The 17537-nt window shown below is 35.7% G+C and overlaps 2 protein-coding genes across 2 annotated transcripts; both read right to left on the bottom strand.

Annotated features, from left to right (window-relative positions):
• On the bottom strand, positions 1-4224 carry LOC143714294 (gamma-glutamylaminecyclotransferase B-like). Its single transcript, XM_077205407.1, has 2 exons — positions 4083-4224; positions 1-882 (listed from the first exon to the last, which is right to left on the bottom strand). The coding sequence occupies exon 2, from the start codon at positions 851-853 to the stop codon at positions 392-394; it is 462 nt and encodes a 153-aa protein (XP_077061522.1). The 5' UTR covers positions 854-882; positions 4083-4224; the 3' UTR covers positions 1-391.
• A 1257-nt stretch (positions 4225-5481) lies between these two features.
• Positions 5482-11932, bottom strand: LOC143714291 (gamma-glutamylaminecyclotransferase C-like). The gene is made up of 2 exons (XM_077205401.1): positions 11810-11932; positions 5482-7663 (listed from the first exon to the last, which is right to left on the bottom strand). Exons 1-2 carry the CDS (start codon positions 11831-11833, stop codon positions 7163-7165), a joined length of 525 nt encoding a protein of 174 aa, XP_077061516.1. The 5' UTR covers positions 11834-11932; the 3' UTR covers positions 5482-7162.
• Between the last annotated feature and the right edge of the window lie 5605 nt (positions 11933-17537).

Below are 17537 nucleotides of genomic sequence, written 5' to 3'. Positions count from 1 at the left end.
TTTTGAATTTATTGATTTTATTTTTAAAGTGCAATTTAGAAAACTCATCTACAGCATATGTACAGATACACCTGATATCTAGATATACAAGGAGTGTTTGTATATTATATGTAGTGCACTATCTATTTATACAAAATTACATAATTTTATATACGTTTCTGATTGTTCCCATTTCTTTTTACAATTGAATCATCCTTTGAATATTTATATTTGCCCTGTAAGTGTTGAAGTATAAACCACATTGCTGTTCAACTATCACATTTATATACCAAAGCATTGAACTAATAATGCCATTTGATACCACATTAACACACAGGGTGCAAAATAAACACTTGCCCAGTGCCAAAAACCCTGTGGTAAAACCCTGGTAAATTTTACATCCCGCAGTTACTCATCTGTCTTCAAGACACACATAGTGCAGCCCGTGATCACCGTAAGCTTCATATCGCTCATATGTTGGTTTTTGGAGCCACTCAGGTTCATAAGTGTCTGTGCTGTACACAAAGGCCTCGACGCTACTTCCAGCCTTCGGTGTGTGTTCTCCTCCACCGGGCCTTTCGTGCACCTCCAGCCGGATGAGTCTGCGCTGGTACTTCCGTGGACAATTTTCTAACCGATCCAGGAACTCCAGCATCTTCTGTTCTACGCTGTAGATCTCTCCGTGAACTCGCTGACCCGTCCCGGGGACGTTCAGGAGGAAGGGGGTGTTGTATTTGGATGCGATCACGAGCGGGTATCGGTCAACGGTGCGAGCGTGAGCCACGAACTCGGCCTGACCGTTGGCATGATCCATCATCCTGAAGTAGTTCGGCTGGCCTTTCTTTAGCGTCCCGTACACGAACACTTTAGCCATGTGCACCGAAAGACGCTAATGACCTGTGGCTGTGGGTGAAAGAGATGACACTTCATGTTTCAAAATCCATATATAAATGTATTATAAATGATTTTGGTTTGTTGTTCGGGTTGGTTACCCATAGATCTGTGGAGAAGACAAATAAACTGAACTTGAATGACATACTATTTTATCTTCTTAGGAATTAAAGGTGACCTATTATGATGCTTTTTACAAGATATATAACTCATGTATCTCCAGAATGTGTCTGTGAAGTTTCAGCTCAAATTACCCCACAGATCATTCATTATACCACGCTGTAAATAACCCCTTTTGAGTGGAAGCAAAAACATGCTGTTTTCATGTGTCTCTTTAAATGCAAATGAGCTTCTACTCCCCGCCTCCTTTCCAAAAGAGGGCGGAGCCTTTACGGCTCACATCGGGTACTCTGCCAAAAACTAAAACATCTGTTTGGTTTTGATTATCATCTCTATTGTGGTCACACTGACGTGGCATTGCAGTTCTTCATCATCATGAAAGTTTATTATTTGCATGCGTTTTAAAGTCAAATCAGTCTAAACTTCTGATGTGTTTTAGCCATGTCAGACGGCTGTCTGTGAATGTAGCAGCTATGAAAGAAATCACATGTGCATATTAGATTGTGTATTAAAGTGACAGCAGCGTAATATACAGGTCCTACTGCTATTTGCTGCTAATATGAATCAAACAACAAAAGAAAAACATAAAATCCCTCACTGCTCGAGACTGAATAGCTTTAAAAAGAGTACCTACTTGAACGCTGCTGTTAAATGCTCTGGCGAAGAGATAACATGGCAGACGGTGCAGTGTGCACTGCTCACTAAGGGGAGGAGCTAAGGTAATAGGGCGGAGTCCGTCAGCAGTCATGGGCGGGGCCTGTGTAATCTGACGTCACACTGCATAGACCAGTGTTTCCCAACCACTGTGCAGTGGAAAATTATAAAATTTCAAAAAAATAAGTAAAAAATCAATGCTACAAATATAAGATTATATCATCGCGCTGTCGGGCTGAAACCTTGTATGTCTATATTTCGTCATGGTTTTATTAAATGAATGCTATTGGTCATTTTCTTCTATGAAGAGACGGTGCCAACTCCTGTGAAGACTTCAGATTACGCAAACTTTGAATAAGCATGCAGCAATGCTACATTTTGTAAATGTCAATCATTTGTTAACAAACAAGTATTCATTACTTCAATGAGCTCATTGTTTCTGCCTTTAATTATCACATTGTTTAAAGTAATACATTTTTAGCTAACTGTGATTGGTACATGTACATTTCTGAAATACATAACTTCGATAGTTACCTCTGATAACAGGTCAACACAACACTATGTCCATAAAGGCTGAAATTGAACTAGAAAACCAAAGTACTTTTTATTTAATTCTGTAGTACTCTTAGTAAAAGAGAAGAAAACGAACAGGACGTTCTGAGACTTTCATGGTCTCCGTGAATTGGAGTGGGTCTCAAAAATGAACTGAAAAACAGCGTATAGACTAGCCTCACAGACATGAGCAATATATCTATATAAAGCTTGAAATGAATACCAAAGAAAAAAATCGAATCAAAAGCAAATACGGTACCATCTGATTATGTAATCCTGTCCGTATGAAAGGTGCATTTTTCTCTTAAGGCGCATCTACGATACAGTGGAGATGTATGGAGATATGTTTGCAGCCTACACTGATTTAGAAAACACTAGTTTATTAATAAACAATTAAAATGCTTTGTTATTTTTTCAGACACATTTAGTATCATTAGCCTAGCCTACTTTTGCTGCAAGATACATGCATGCTATTAGTCCTGCTTAAATGAATGACTACTAGTCTAGAAAAATCTTTAGTCTATGGCAACTCTAATCAATAGCCTACATTTAATAGTTATTTAATTAGTAATCCAGCTCTTTACATTAAATTAGTCGAGTTAGCATAATTGATGAACTAATAAAATAAAGTTTAAATTAAGATGCTAACCATTTATTTCTATATAGCATTGGTTATTCCACCACAAGGACTGTTTGTAAAGTGGCAGTCCGTTATGAAGATGTTTGTATTGTAGGCTATTGTAACTTCTGTTATAAAGACGAAGATTAACATTTCGTTAATTTAAAAAGAACTATGACGACGTTGTAAAAAATAAACAACTTAGGCTATGTTCTGTTAGATGTGTTTTGACTACTTTTTGTTTAATTATATCTCTAGGTAAATAAATCTTATATATTATATGGAAAAAAAACCTTATAGGCCTATATAAAATATATTTTAAAAAGGGTATCACTGATTCATTTTGCCTGGGCCCCCTGTTTGCTTTTGAACTATAAGTATGATAAAGGCGTGATAGGCTATAGGCTATACATTTTATGTGGATAAAGGCATATTTTGTACATGACTACACATGTCCTTACAAGGCCAAGAAAATGTCGTTTTAATGACATAGCATCTCGTTATTACGAAAAACGATGTCGTTAAAACGACATAAGATCTCGTTATACGACATAATTGAGTGGAAAATAATATGTAGGCTATGTGGCAGCAATGCGTCATCGTAAAAGCGCAAGTTTCACATAAATAAAAAAGGTTGGGAAACACTGGCACGGTGGCTGTAATGTGAACACACAATGCAGACACACCGTTATGTTAAAACACCATGTAAAAGTGAATTTTGCACAATTTTCAGTTCAAACAAGGTTGATCACATAATAAAAGCATGCAAAAAGCATATGGATGTTTAATAAGATGACGCACAGAAAGTCACAAAAACTTGAAAGGAAAGGGAATTTTATCCTATTGTAGGGAAACTGGTTAAAGAAATTGATGTTTTCAATAAATATATTTTTTTTTTACGTGAAAATGTACCACAACGGACAAATTGAAACATTTGACAATGTTGCCTTGATGCAACACACTTTTCAAAATGTAATTAATTAAAAAATAATTAATCTAACTTGTTTCCTTACAAATATAATATTTGTATTCCAACAGACAGTCACAAAAAAATGAAAGAAAAGGGAGTTTTGTCCTATAGTAGGGAAACCATGTTGTCATATGTCCATTTAAAACTGAAGATGATCAGACATTACCGCAGTTTAGATGAAAACTGAACAACAATCCTTATGATATGATGACGCCTTCATACAAAATCTCATATAAAACACTTCACCACCTTCTGCATCCAATAAACATCTAAACGAGAAAATAATGTCTTTCTTACCGACAATAAACCGAATCCTTTCATTTACACAGATCAAAAAAACTTTGATTTTGATCAACCTTTGGAGGAACCGGTTTATCAGCTGAACTGACTGAACTGAACAAACTGATATCCACTTCAGCGGTTTTCGCTACTTCCGCATTCCAAATGATGAAGATGAGGAAATGACGTGTCACATGGCGATGGGCGGGGTTTGTTTTAAAGAAACTTTCTATTTGTATTTCTAATAGTAGAAATTACATAGACATATAAAACATATAGACGCCTCATTGCTGCGATATGGCAACGAGTTCGCCATATTCATGTGTCTATGACAAATCAGATTCTATGAATGTCTGTGACACATTAGATCAAAGAAACTGAGCATATTAGTAGGCTACTACTAGCCTACTTCTATTATTAAAATGTTACAATATTAATATTTTTGAAACATTAAAACTTACTACACTAAACAATATTAAAACCAAAAATATTAAAACTTACTAATATTAAAATATATTTTAATACACTTCAATTAACTCTGAATAGGCTATTATTAATATGTAATTATTCAATACAGATATTGTGTTTTGTAAGAAAATATATTTACTAATACTGCTAATTATACATTTAAATTATAAATGTTTCACTTTACACTTTTATTTGTAAAGGTTTACTATACAGACAGACAACAAGATATAGGCCTACTTTATAGTAGTCAGATTTGTCAAACTACACACAGTAATAAATGACAATTAATTTTTAACACTGATCGTGTTTAATATGTCATATTAGACCGATAATATAACATTTTTGACACGTGTGAATATGAATTAACATTTTTTTGTGTGTGCTTTAAGATAAAATGATCCATGAAATGTGAAGAGTAAAATATTTGTATTTATAAGAGGTCAAACAAGCCGATCAGAAACCCAGATGAATATTTCTGTTAAATGATTCGACTCTCATTAATGTTGTAGACGCCGCGGGACATTTACGGCGCATTGGAGATTTGCTCATATAGAGCTTGAAAGATTTGCTCATATAGAGCTTGAAAAAGATGGACAAAGCGCATTACATGACGAAACGGCTGACAGTGCAAAACATCACAGGAGTTCAATGAGCCGTTTACTGTATATCCACTGATTTATTCATGTATATACAGTATACGCTGCATATGATGAGGAATATTCTGTCCCCTCATAAACACGCTGTTTGAGGTCCATAATATTTCACTATTTTTACTGTATTTTTGATCAAATAAACACAGTTTGGTGTGATATAGTTTGTGATATTGTTTGTTTGGTGTGATATAGTGTTTCTGGAGGATCTGGTTGTGTCAGTCAGGCAGTGGCGCAAAAAGTGGGAATGCACTTTATCCGGAGCACAATGCAGTACAATGAAGGAGCCAAAGCGATTATTAAATTTTTTTTTTTAGCAGATTTAATTGTCCATTGTAGCCTACTGACTGACATACAAATCTGCATGCACTACAGACACCCAAGATTGCACATTCATTTATAGATTTGACAAAAGTCCTGACCCTGGAGGATCATGTTCAACATTTGCTTGTTATTGAATGTGATTTATTAACAGCTAGCACATCTTAAAATATAGAGCTCATGACAAATAAAAGGTCCAGATGGACAAACATTAAATGCAAAAAAAAAAAAAAAAGCAAATTTTTTTTCTTCCGTTTTTTAAACAAACAAAAAAATTATAATAAAACATAGATAAAAGAATAAACGAGCAGGTTTTAATTTCTCCCTATTCCATTCCAAATAGGAAATTAAATGATCAAAAACTACACGGAACTGTTACGCGGCACTCACTCAAATAGCCTACACAATGTTAAACGTAGTAGGCTATATTAACACAAATGCAAAAATAAACCACATACAACGACAATGAAACCACGTTTTGCTCTAAAATGAAAAATATCAAACACATAGGTAGGCTATAAAATAACTAATATGTCAGGGGAAATAGGCTAATATTGGCCTAATTGCGGAAAATGCCTGTAAAACGTCTCGAGACCTGGGGCCTGTTTCAGAAAGAAGGTTAAGTGAAAACTCTGAGTATGTTAACCCTGAAATGAGGGAAACTCTGGGTTTTCTGTTTCAGAATGGGAGGTAAGTCAAACCTGAGAAAGCTGGGTAAGTCAAGCCCGTTTCTGAAAGAGAGGTAACTTATACTCAGAGTCAGTTACCATGGTAACTCACTCTGTGAACCTAACCTGGTCGGGAGCAGGTTTACTTCCGTAAACCCAGAGTCTCCTCCCCTTTTTTAAAGAGGAAGCGGTGTTTAAACACCTCATTCATTCTTTCGGTACATTTATTCATTGCTGTTTTTTCCCCCATTTTTTTTAATAAGATGAAGTCTATATAACTTCTTAAATGGCAACTGAAAATACAGTAGATTAGAGTTACATCATGTAGTTCTACAGTGTTTTCACTACTTCCGCCTTACAAATGATGGAATGGCGTTTTACATGGCGATGGGCGGGGTTTGTTTTAAAGATACTTTCTATTTGTTTTTCAAACAGTAGAAATTACAAACACATATAAACACATAGACGCCTCATTGCTGCGATATGTCAACCGCCATATTCATGTCTGTAACAAATCAAATCAACATTAGATCAAAGAAACTGAGCATCATTATTTATTAGTACTACTACTTCTAATATTAAAATGTAACAACATTAATATTTTGGAAATATTAAAACTTACTACACTAAACAATATTACAACAAAATTTTTTAATATATTAATAGTAATTCAGTGTTAATTAAACTGTATTAAAATATATGTAATTATTCAATACAAATATTGTGTTTTGTAAGAAAATATATTTACTAATACTGCTAATTATAAAATGTTTCACTTTACAATTTTATTTGTAAAGGTTTACTATACAGACAGACAACAAGATATAGGCCTACTTTATAGTAGTCAGATTTGTCAAACTACACACAGTAATAAATGACAATGAATTTTTAACACTCTTCTTATTTAAAATGTCATATTAGACCGATAATATAACATTTTTGACACGTGTGAATATGAATGAACATGTTTTTTTTGTGTGTGTGGTAAATGTTACTCAGGGCAAATGTCTTCAAGACACACATAGTGCAGCCCGTGATCACCGTAAGCCTCATATCGCTCATATGTTGGTTTTTGGAGCCACTCAGGTTCATAAGTGTCTGTGCTGTACACAAAGGCCTCAACGCTACTTCCAGCCTTCGGTGTGTGTTGTCCTCCACCGGGCCCGTCATGCACCTCCAGCCAGATGAGTCTGCGCTGGTACAACGATGGACACTCTTCAAAATCGTCCAGGAACTCCAGCATCTTCTGGTCTACGCTGTAGATCTCTCCGTGAACTCGCTGACCCGTCCCGGGGACGTTCAGGAGGAAGGGGGTGTTGTATTTGGATGCGATCACGAGCGGGTATCGGTCAACGGTGCGAGCGTGAGCCACGAACTCGGCCTGACCGTTGGCATGATCCATCATCCTGAAGTAGTTTGGCTGGTCTTTCTTTAGCGTCCCGTACACAAACACTTTAGTCATGTGCGCCGCGGGAAAGACGCTAATAATGACCTGTGAGTGAAAGAGATGACACTTCATCATGGTTCAAAATCTAATGAGGCCATCTATAAATGTATTATAAATAATTTTGGCTGTTTTTTTGGACTGGTTACCCAATGATCTGTGGAGAAGACAAATAAATTGAACTTGAATGACATATGTTATGGTATTTCTAATTAAAGGGGACCTATTAAGTCTCTTTTACGAGATGTAATATAAGTCTCAGGTGTCCCTAGCATATGTCTGAGAAGTTTCATCACAAATGATCTCACATATTCATTATACCACGCTGTAAATGCCCCCATTTGAGTGGAAGCAAAAACAAGCTCTTTTCATGTGTGTCTCTTTAAATGCAAATGAGCTTCTGCTCCACCCCCTTTCCTAAAGAGGGCGGAGTCTTTACAGCTGGTGCCTCCACACCAAAAAAACAACAAAACATCTTTTTGTTTTTGATTTCTATCGGGCTCACGTGACATTGAAGTTCTTCATCATCATGAAAGTTTATTACCTGCATGCGTTTTAACCCTCTACATAGTCTATTTTAGTTTATTTTTAATAAAATGAGACACCATTTATTGGTCAAACCTATCTCAATGGAGAATAACTCAAATACTAATCAATGAAAGTGCAAAAGAGTGGTCACATGACCCCCAGGGGGTCCATTTTGTGTCTTGTTTCAGCACATGTGCACATGTTTTCCCCAATGAAAAGTGCATTTATCACTAATTTGCATCCAGTTAATCACTCACAAAAAATATGAGTCACCTTCACTGGTAAGTAAAGAAGTATTTTCAAGAACTTTACATTATATATCATCAAATTTTTTAGAGGACAAAAAAAAAACTGTGTTGCCTCAAGGCAAAATTGAACCACAATAGAATCGCATAAGGCCATACCAGGCATATAGGTTGGATACAAATATATTATATTTCTAAGGAAAAGAGTTTGCATGATTTTGTAACGCACTTATAAGAATAGTAACTCACATACTATATCTGCACATATTATGATCTGCACATTTTCTATAGCACCTAAAAAATTATAAAACACAACTGCCAGTTGATGAGGAAGAGGAATCATACTGTGATGAGGTCATAGTGACACAGTGAATCATGCAGGGTGAATATGATAACTTGATATGATAATTTGATGATGCGATTGGACTTCAGTTCGGCCTTCAATACCATCATGCCTGATCTTCTCACAGCCAAACTGACCCAGCTCTCCATGCCATCCTCAATCTGTCAGTGGATCTCCAGCGAGTTTAACTGGGGAAACTCGCATCCAGGACCTTCACAATCAGCACTGCACCCCGTTCTCTCCCCACTGCTCTTCTCCCTGTACACTAATGATTGCACTTCTTAAGACCCCTCTGTCAAGCTCCTGAAATTTGCAGACGAAACCACTGTCGTCTCATGCAAAGCGGTGACGAGTCTGCTTACAAACTGAAGGCTGTCTGGTGCAGTTATAACAACCTAGAGCTGAACACGCTCAAAACAGTGGAGATGATCGTGGACTTCAGGAGGAACAGCACTGTGGAAGCAGTGGAGTCATTCACTGGGCACTACCATCTCACAGGACTTGAAGTGGGACATTGACTCCATTGTGAAAAAGGCCCAGCAGAGACTATAGGTCAAGAAGTCCAACCTGCCACAGGAGCCGCTGATTCAGTTCTACTCAGCCGTCATTGAGTCTGTTTTATGGACTTCCATCACTGTCTGACATCAGGAGACTACAACGGACAGTCCGGACTGTGGAGAGGATTATTGGTGCCCCCCTGCCAACCCTCCAGGACCTGTACTCTTCCAGAGTGAGGAAGAGCAGGTAAAGTCATCACAGATCCACTCACCCTGGCAGGGTCAAAGAACGTATATTGACAAGAAGTGAAAGTCAATACAACGTTCCATTGCAACACCAGCGCCCAGCAGCAGCGCTATGCTTCCGCCATTTTGGGGTGAAAGCGACTCGGCAGTCCACTAGTGCTGATGTGTCGTTCACAAACGAGCCGGCTCTAATTCTTTGAAAAGAGCCGGACTTCCCATAACTAACTAGCTTCTTGCTGTCGTTATGGCAATATCAGCTGCTTTGTACATTTAAAAAAAATAAAATAAAGTACATTAAAGATCAAATCCAAATTGAATGATGACAACACAGAATAACGTACAATCACTAGACTAGTGATCATCAAATCCCCTTTTAACAGTTTATATCACAGACTTAGAAAAAGTGTTCTACTTTTCCCCCACAAAACCTTTAGTATTAGCATTACAAACACAGAATTAATACCAACATATAAAATTAAGTAAAGGACATGCTATATCAGATAATTGGGAATGTTGGACAATATATAACAGCAATAGAATAGCTTTACAGTTAACTGTTTTTTTTTTTGCAGTACTATTTTATATTAATGACCGTTTAAGCAAGACTATGTAAAAAAAAAAAAAAAAAAACAACACAGCCACTGTCCATCATGTTCTATAAGATCATCATGTTTGTAGCATGATCCAGGGGATTAAAACGTATACAAAATATATTTCAGGCCTAGTGGAGTTGGTAACTAATAATAGTAGTAAATTTATAAAGTTGCATACAATGGAAATACTCAATAAAGCAAGAAAAAAACGAACTCAAATGTGTATTTAATGAACGGATTAACTGTTATCTGTGCTGTTGTCCAGTAACTCCAGTTGGCATTTCACCCCAAAATGGCGGCCGCGCTACCGAAGCGCCACCTAGTGGCTGTTACCAAAAAATCTTGTTCTTCTATACTCTTTGGCAGGGTTCTCACACCTTGGTTAACTTTAAATTCAAGGACTTTTCAAGGATTTTCCAGGTCTAATACCTTCAAATTCAAGGACTTAATTTGGGTACACATTTGTTGTGTCCAACAACAGAAGTTGAGGTAACATCGTAGTAGTTTTGTGTGAAGGTGAACGTCATGGCAACGTACAACACAAAGTATCTTACGCGGGAAACACTTAACATAACGCGTAAATGCGCGTTACTAAATTAAATCAAGCAAGCTAGTATGCATGATGATAGGCCATGAAGTGTTGGCAAAATATGAATATAAATATGTATATTATAATAATTATATAATATAACTATTTATATTATTTGTATAAAATACAAATAATATGGAATTTTGCACAAAATAAATTCAAGCACTTTCAAGGACCTGTATCTATTTATGTTTATTTTCAAAAACTTTCCAGGGCCTTGACTTTTTTTTTTTTTTTTAAGATTCACAAACTTTCAAGGATTTCAAGGACCCGTGGGAACCCTGCCCTGGACACACACAACACCTGTCTGAACTGTTACCGTCAAGACAGCGACTCAGATCACTGGCCACAAGAACATCTCGGCACTGGAACAGTCTCTTCCCACTGGCTTTTCCCTTCTGAACAGTTAACACACCTCCCAAAGCATATGCCTTTAAGTGCAATACTCCCACTGTTTAGTGCAATACCTTCCAAACTTATATTCATACTATTCAGAATACTGTAAATATGTTCATAATCTGTAAATGTTTATTCTGACAAAACCCAACTGTGACCATATACTTTTATACTATTTTCTATACTTTTATTACTATGTTTCTTGTTGTATAATTTGTATATGTGCACTGGAAGCTTCAGTACCAAGAACAGCTCCTTGTGTGTGCAACACACTTCCACTTTTCCATACTTAAATACTTCAACATTTTCCAATGTTCCACTAAGGTACAATGTTGCCTGAGAGCAACAGTTGGATATAAAATGTTTTTTTTTTATTAAATACGAAATTTGTAATACATTAAAAACTGGATAAATATAATTGTTATAAACAGTTGATTATAATATCATGCAAAAATGCAAATATATTTAGATAATTCTAACTCTTTTCCATATAATATATGTGTATTCCAACAGACAGTCACAAAAACTTGAATGGAAAGGGAGTTTTGTCCTATAGTAGGGAAACCATGTTGTCATTTGTCCATTTAAAACTGAAGATGATCAGACATTACCGCAGTTTAGAGGAAAACTGAACAACAATCGTTACGATATGATGACGCATTCATTGCTCGATTTTTCATAATGTTTCTCATGTAAACACTTCACCTTCTTCTCCATCCAATAAGCATCTAAACGAGAACAAAAATGTCTTTCTTACCGACAATAATACGAATCCTTTCATTTATACAGATCAAACTGTGACTTTGATTAAACTTTGGAGAAACAGATGTTCTGAACTGCCTGTTGATAGCCTACAGTGTTTTCGCTACTTCCGCCTTACAAATAAAGAAAGTGAGGAAATGACGTGTCACATGGCGATGGGAGGGGTTTGTTTTAAAGATACTTTCTATTTGTATATTTCAAACAGAAGAAATTATATAGATATATAAACCATAGACAGTAAAGATATAAACACATAGACGCCTCATTGCTGCGATATGTCAACGAGTCCGCCATATTCTTATGTCTATGACAAATCAGATCAACATTAGGTCAAAGAAACTGAGCAACATTATTTATTAGTAATAGGCCTACTACTAATATTAATATGTTCCTACAATATTCATATTTTCGAAATATCAAAACGTAGTACTAAACAATATTAAAACCAAAAATATAACAACTTACTAATATTTAAATATATTTGAATAAACTTCACTTAACACTGAATTACTATTAATAATGCTATTATTTAATAGAAATATTGTGTTTTGTGAGACAATGTATTTACTAATACTACTAGTTAAAATTATTAAAATGTTTCACATTTACAACTTTATTTGCAAAGGTTTACTATACAGACAGACAACAACAACAAGACATAGTAGTTTATAGTTTTCAGATTTGTCAAACTACACACAGTAGTAAATACCAATGAATCTTTAGCACCGTTCGTGTTTAAAATGTCATATTATTACAAATATTATTATTCATTTTATTTCAATAACATTGTTTTGTTAACTAGTATAGTAGTGAAATAGCGCCATCGTATGGTTGGTCTGTGTATCACCACACTGCTGGAACTCTGGAATACTGAAAGAAATTAGTTATATACAAGCCTTAAGTTAATAATAAACAGATATACATAAATAAATAAGAGGGAAAGGACCCAAGGTCTAACTAGGACCAAGGAGCAGGACCGGAGCACAGAAAGAATTATAAATATTTATTAGTACAGAATGACTAACGTTTCGAGTCAAGACATACATAAATAAATATATTTTATGTATATATATATATATATATATATATATATATATATATATATATATATATATATACACACAATAAATACATCTTTTATTGTATTATATTGTATATGTTTTCAAATTCTCTTTTTAATATTATATTGTATATGCACACACACACACACACACACACACACACACACACACACACACACACACACACACACACACACACACACACACACACACACACACACACACACACACACACACACACACACACACACACACACACACACACACACACACACACAACACACACACACAACACACACAAAAAATCATTAACATTATTGTATAATTAATTTAATTCTATAAAAAACAATTCTCCTTCAAAATGATCTATAAGCTCCAGACCCCAAATAAACTTTTTATGTAATCAGAAGCTAAGAGGTTGATAACTGTCAGATTGATAATAATTTTTGACACGCGTGAATATGAATGAACATGTTTTTTTTTGTACTTTAAGTTAAAATGATCCATGAAATGTGAAGAGTAATATATTTGTATTTATAAGAGGTCAAACAAGCCCATCAGAAACCCAGATGAATATTTCTGTTAAATGATTCGACTCTCATTAATGTTGTAGACGCCGCGGGACATTTACGGCGCATTGGAGATTTGCTCATATAGAGCTTGAAAAAGATGGACAGAGCGCATTACATGACGAAACGGCTGACAGTGCAAAACATCACAGGAGTTCAATGAGCCGTTTACTGTATAGCCACGGATTTATTCTTGTATATACAGTATACGCTGCATATGATGAGGAATATACTGTCCCCTCATAAACACACTGTTTGAGGTCCGAAAGACAAGGAAATAACCTTTTGACCTATTTAAAAATAATTTAAAACATTAAAAAGAGAAATATTTCAGATTCTTCACTATTTCTAGTTCACATTTAGGACATGCACATACATTTAAGACATTTAAGACGTACTGTGTCACAGAAGATTTCTATTTTAAATAAATGCTGTTCTTTTAAACTTTCTATTCATCAAATAATCCTGAAAATAAAATATATCATAGTTTCCACAAAAATATGAAGCAGCAGCACAACTGTTTTCAACATTGATAATAATCATAAATGCTTTTCTGAGCAGCAAATCATCATATTATACTGATTTCTGAAGGATCATGTGACACTGAAGACTGGAGTAATGATGCTGAAAATACAGTTTTGATCACAGGAATACATTATATTTTAACATGTATTCACATAGAAAACAGTTATTTTAATTTGTAATAATATTTCACTATTTTTACTGTATTTATGATCAAATAAACAGCCTACAAAAGTGACGCTTGTGTACAGGCCTACAGTCTACTGATGTGTTTGTTTGTGATCTAGTGTTTCTGGAGGATCTGCAGTCAGGCTTTAGAAACATGAAACCGCAGATTCAGATATCTGACATCACTGAGTGAGAGACGACATGTTACGCACCTCACACCCAGACATTTACATTTCATAATAGTCATGAAAAACGAAATTTTGAAATATTTTTTCAGTGCAAAAATTCCTTTGTCCTTGGTTTGAGTTTGCGGTTTGTTGGACACGACCAGTGACAATGCGTTGTGTGAATGTAACAGTTCTAAAGGATGAGGATGAAGATGAGGATGAAGATGAGGATGAAGATGATGATGATGAAGATGAGGATGATGATGAAGATGAGGATGAAGATGAGGATGATGAAGAGGATGATGATGATGAAGATGAGGTAGAGGAAGAAGATGAGGATGAGGAAGATGATGAAGATGAGGATGAAGATGAGGTAGAGGAAGAAGATGAGGATGAGGAAGATGATGAAGATGAGGATGAAGATGAGGTAGAGGAAGAAGATGAGGACGAGGATGATGAGGATGAGGATGAAGATGAGGTAGAGGAAGAAGATGAGGATGAGGAAGAGGATGAGGAGGAGGATGAGGTAGAGGAAGAAGATGAGGATGAGGAAGAGGATGAGGATGAAGATGAGGATGAGGATGAAGATGAGGATGAGGAAGTAAATGAGGATGATGATGATGAAGAGGAGGATGAGGACGAGGATGATGAGGATGAGGATGAAGATGAGGTAGAGGAAGAAGATGAGGATGAGGAAGAGGATGAGGAGGAGGATGAGGTAGAGGAAGAAGATGAGGATGAGGATGAGGAAGAGGAAGATGATGAAGATGAGGATGAGGGAGAGGAAGATGATGAAGATGAGGAAGAGGATGAATATGAGGATGAGGTAGAGGAAGAAGATGAGGTAGAGGAAGAAGATGAGGATGAGGAAGAAGATGAGGATGAGGAAGAGGGTGAGGAAGAGGAAGATGATGAGGATGAGGATGAGGATGAATATGAGGTAGAGGAAGAAGATGAGGATGAGGAAGAAGATGAGGATGAGGAAGAGGGTGAGGAAGAGGAAGATGATGAGGATGAGGATGAGGATGAATATGAGGTAGAGGAAGAAGATGAGGATGAGGATGAGGAAGATGGATGAAGATGAGGATGAGGAAGAGGATGAGGAAGATGGATGAAGATGAGGATGAGGAAGAGGATGAGGAAGAGGAAGATGGATGAAGATGAGGAAGGTGGGGCGAGTTGGAGAAGGAATAGGAGCAGACGTGGAGCTTCATGTGATAATCAGAACAGACAGACGCATTACTGCATTATTGTCCAGTAATGCTGAGAAACATGTCCCTCGATCACATTCTGTGTCCTGACATCAGACACACAATATAATCAACCACGACTGTTTACTTCACACGGCCTGAAATCAACACTTACATGTGAAAAAGAGGGATAAACTCCAGGAATCACAGTGTTATGTTCATTAACTAAAATTAAACATATTACAAAAACATTTACGTTAATTTAAATAAAATAAACCTTAACCGAAACAAAATAAATGATAAAAGTCTTACTCTTTACAGTTAGAATGCATAATTTCTAATTTTCATTTAGTTTAATTTGAAATAAAAAATGTACTAAAACTACAACTGTAATAAAACTAAATGGACATATTTAAGTGGTGCTGTCACGATCTGTGTGTTTAGTTTAGTTTTCATGGACTTTTATTTTGCATTCATAAGTCTCATGATTCCTCCATTGTTCCTATCTCCCGTTGTCATGGAAACTCATTAATCATCACAGCTGTTTGTCATTGTCTCATCACCACCTTGTTTTTAAGTTCCTTCTTTTCATTCAATTGTTTTCCGATAAAATGATTGTCGAAGAATTTGGCAGGAAGTGGAAGGAGAGAACTCAATACATGATATACTTGAAGAACAGGGTATGAAAAGGGAGAGACTTGACTCTCTATTTATTTTTCTTAATAATACTGGCATAATGAAAAACAAAAACATATATATATATATATATATATGTTTGTGTAGAAACTGTTACATTGCCTTCGCGCCTTTGAATTAGTCAAGCCCCCTTTATTTGTATAGCGCTTTTTACAATACAGATTGTTTCAAAGCAGCTTTACAGAGATAATAGAAAAATAATGTTGTATTAGTTTTGTTAAATATAAAATTAAATGTCCCCAACTAAGCAAGACAAAAGCCAATGGCGACAAAGGTGAAGAGTCGACAGTGGCGAGGAACCAAAACTCCATCAGTGACAGAATGGAGAAAAAAACCTTGGGAGAACCCAGGCTCAGTCAGTGTATGATTATGGTTTATGCATCATTATAGGTCAGAAGTCAGATGGGATCAGAACTTTCACAATATTTATCCATTTATCTGGTTGGGGGTCGGAGTCATCACGCCGGTACGGAGACGAGTTTGTACCATACATTACAAAAAAGAACCTTTTGTTTGTAGAAACATCTTCATCTGAACTAACCGAGACGGGTGCGTTGCGGTCAAAACTGTTTTTTATTTCAGTGAAATGAACGTATATATTCTAGTTTGATAATGTTTTTTTTATTTAATATTTAGTGGTGGGCAGATCGAGGCTTTGTGAATCACTGAAACAGTTGAATCATATGTGCCATATTGTGCTGAGGCTCCACAGTGACCCCTAGTGGTCAGAACTGTGTAAATGCTACAAAAACCCAGGCCAAACATGCAAAAAAAAAACACCTTTTACAAATCTATTGCAATTTTTTTACTGAAAGTAAAATCTGTCAAAAAAGGTTTGATACACGCTTCGAACCATTGATTCGGAACAAAAGATTCGTAAAGGCTTCGAAGCTTCATGAAGCAGTGTTTTGAAATTGCCATCACTACTTTATAGTGGATTTTATTTTATGGTACTAAATAAATTGTATGCAATAGGCTAGTTAAAATCTATTTATTCACCTTTTAAACACAGACCTGAAAATGAATTTTCCTACTTAAACTGTAATAAATCTTTTTAAAGACACGTGGCAGGTGTGCTCATTTTTGACTGCGAACAACACAAGTATGACCGATTTTCAGGACCTTCTTGAATCATGTTTATGATTTTTGTGTGTGTGTGTTTACACGGCAAGTGCCAACACCTTTAAGTTAAAAAAAACCCCTTAAAATTAAATAAATAAATTGTCAAATAACCGGAAAGCAAAACTCATATAACCAACAAAATACTAAAATTAAAATCTAAAAATAAAACTAATAAATATTAATAAATATACTAACAGTGTTGGGTAAATTACACTGAGCAATACAAGA

Source organism: Siphateles boraxobius, unplaced genomic scaffold (genome assembly GCF_051911475.1).
Source record: "Siphateles boraxobius isolate OS27281-9 unplaced genomic scaffold, OSU_SipBor_1 53, whole genome shotgun sequence".
Classification (NCBI taxonomy): domain Eukaryota; kingdom Metazoa; phylum Chordata; class Actinopteri; order Cypriniformes; family Leuciscidae; genus Siphateles; species Siphateles boraxobius.
The sequence above is the reverse complement of the archived record's forward strand: the minus strand, read 5'-3'. Positions and strand labels throughout refer to the sequence as shown.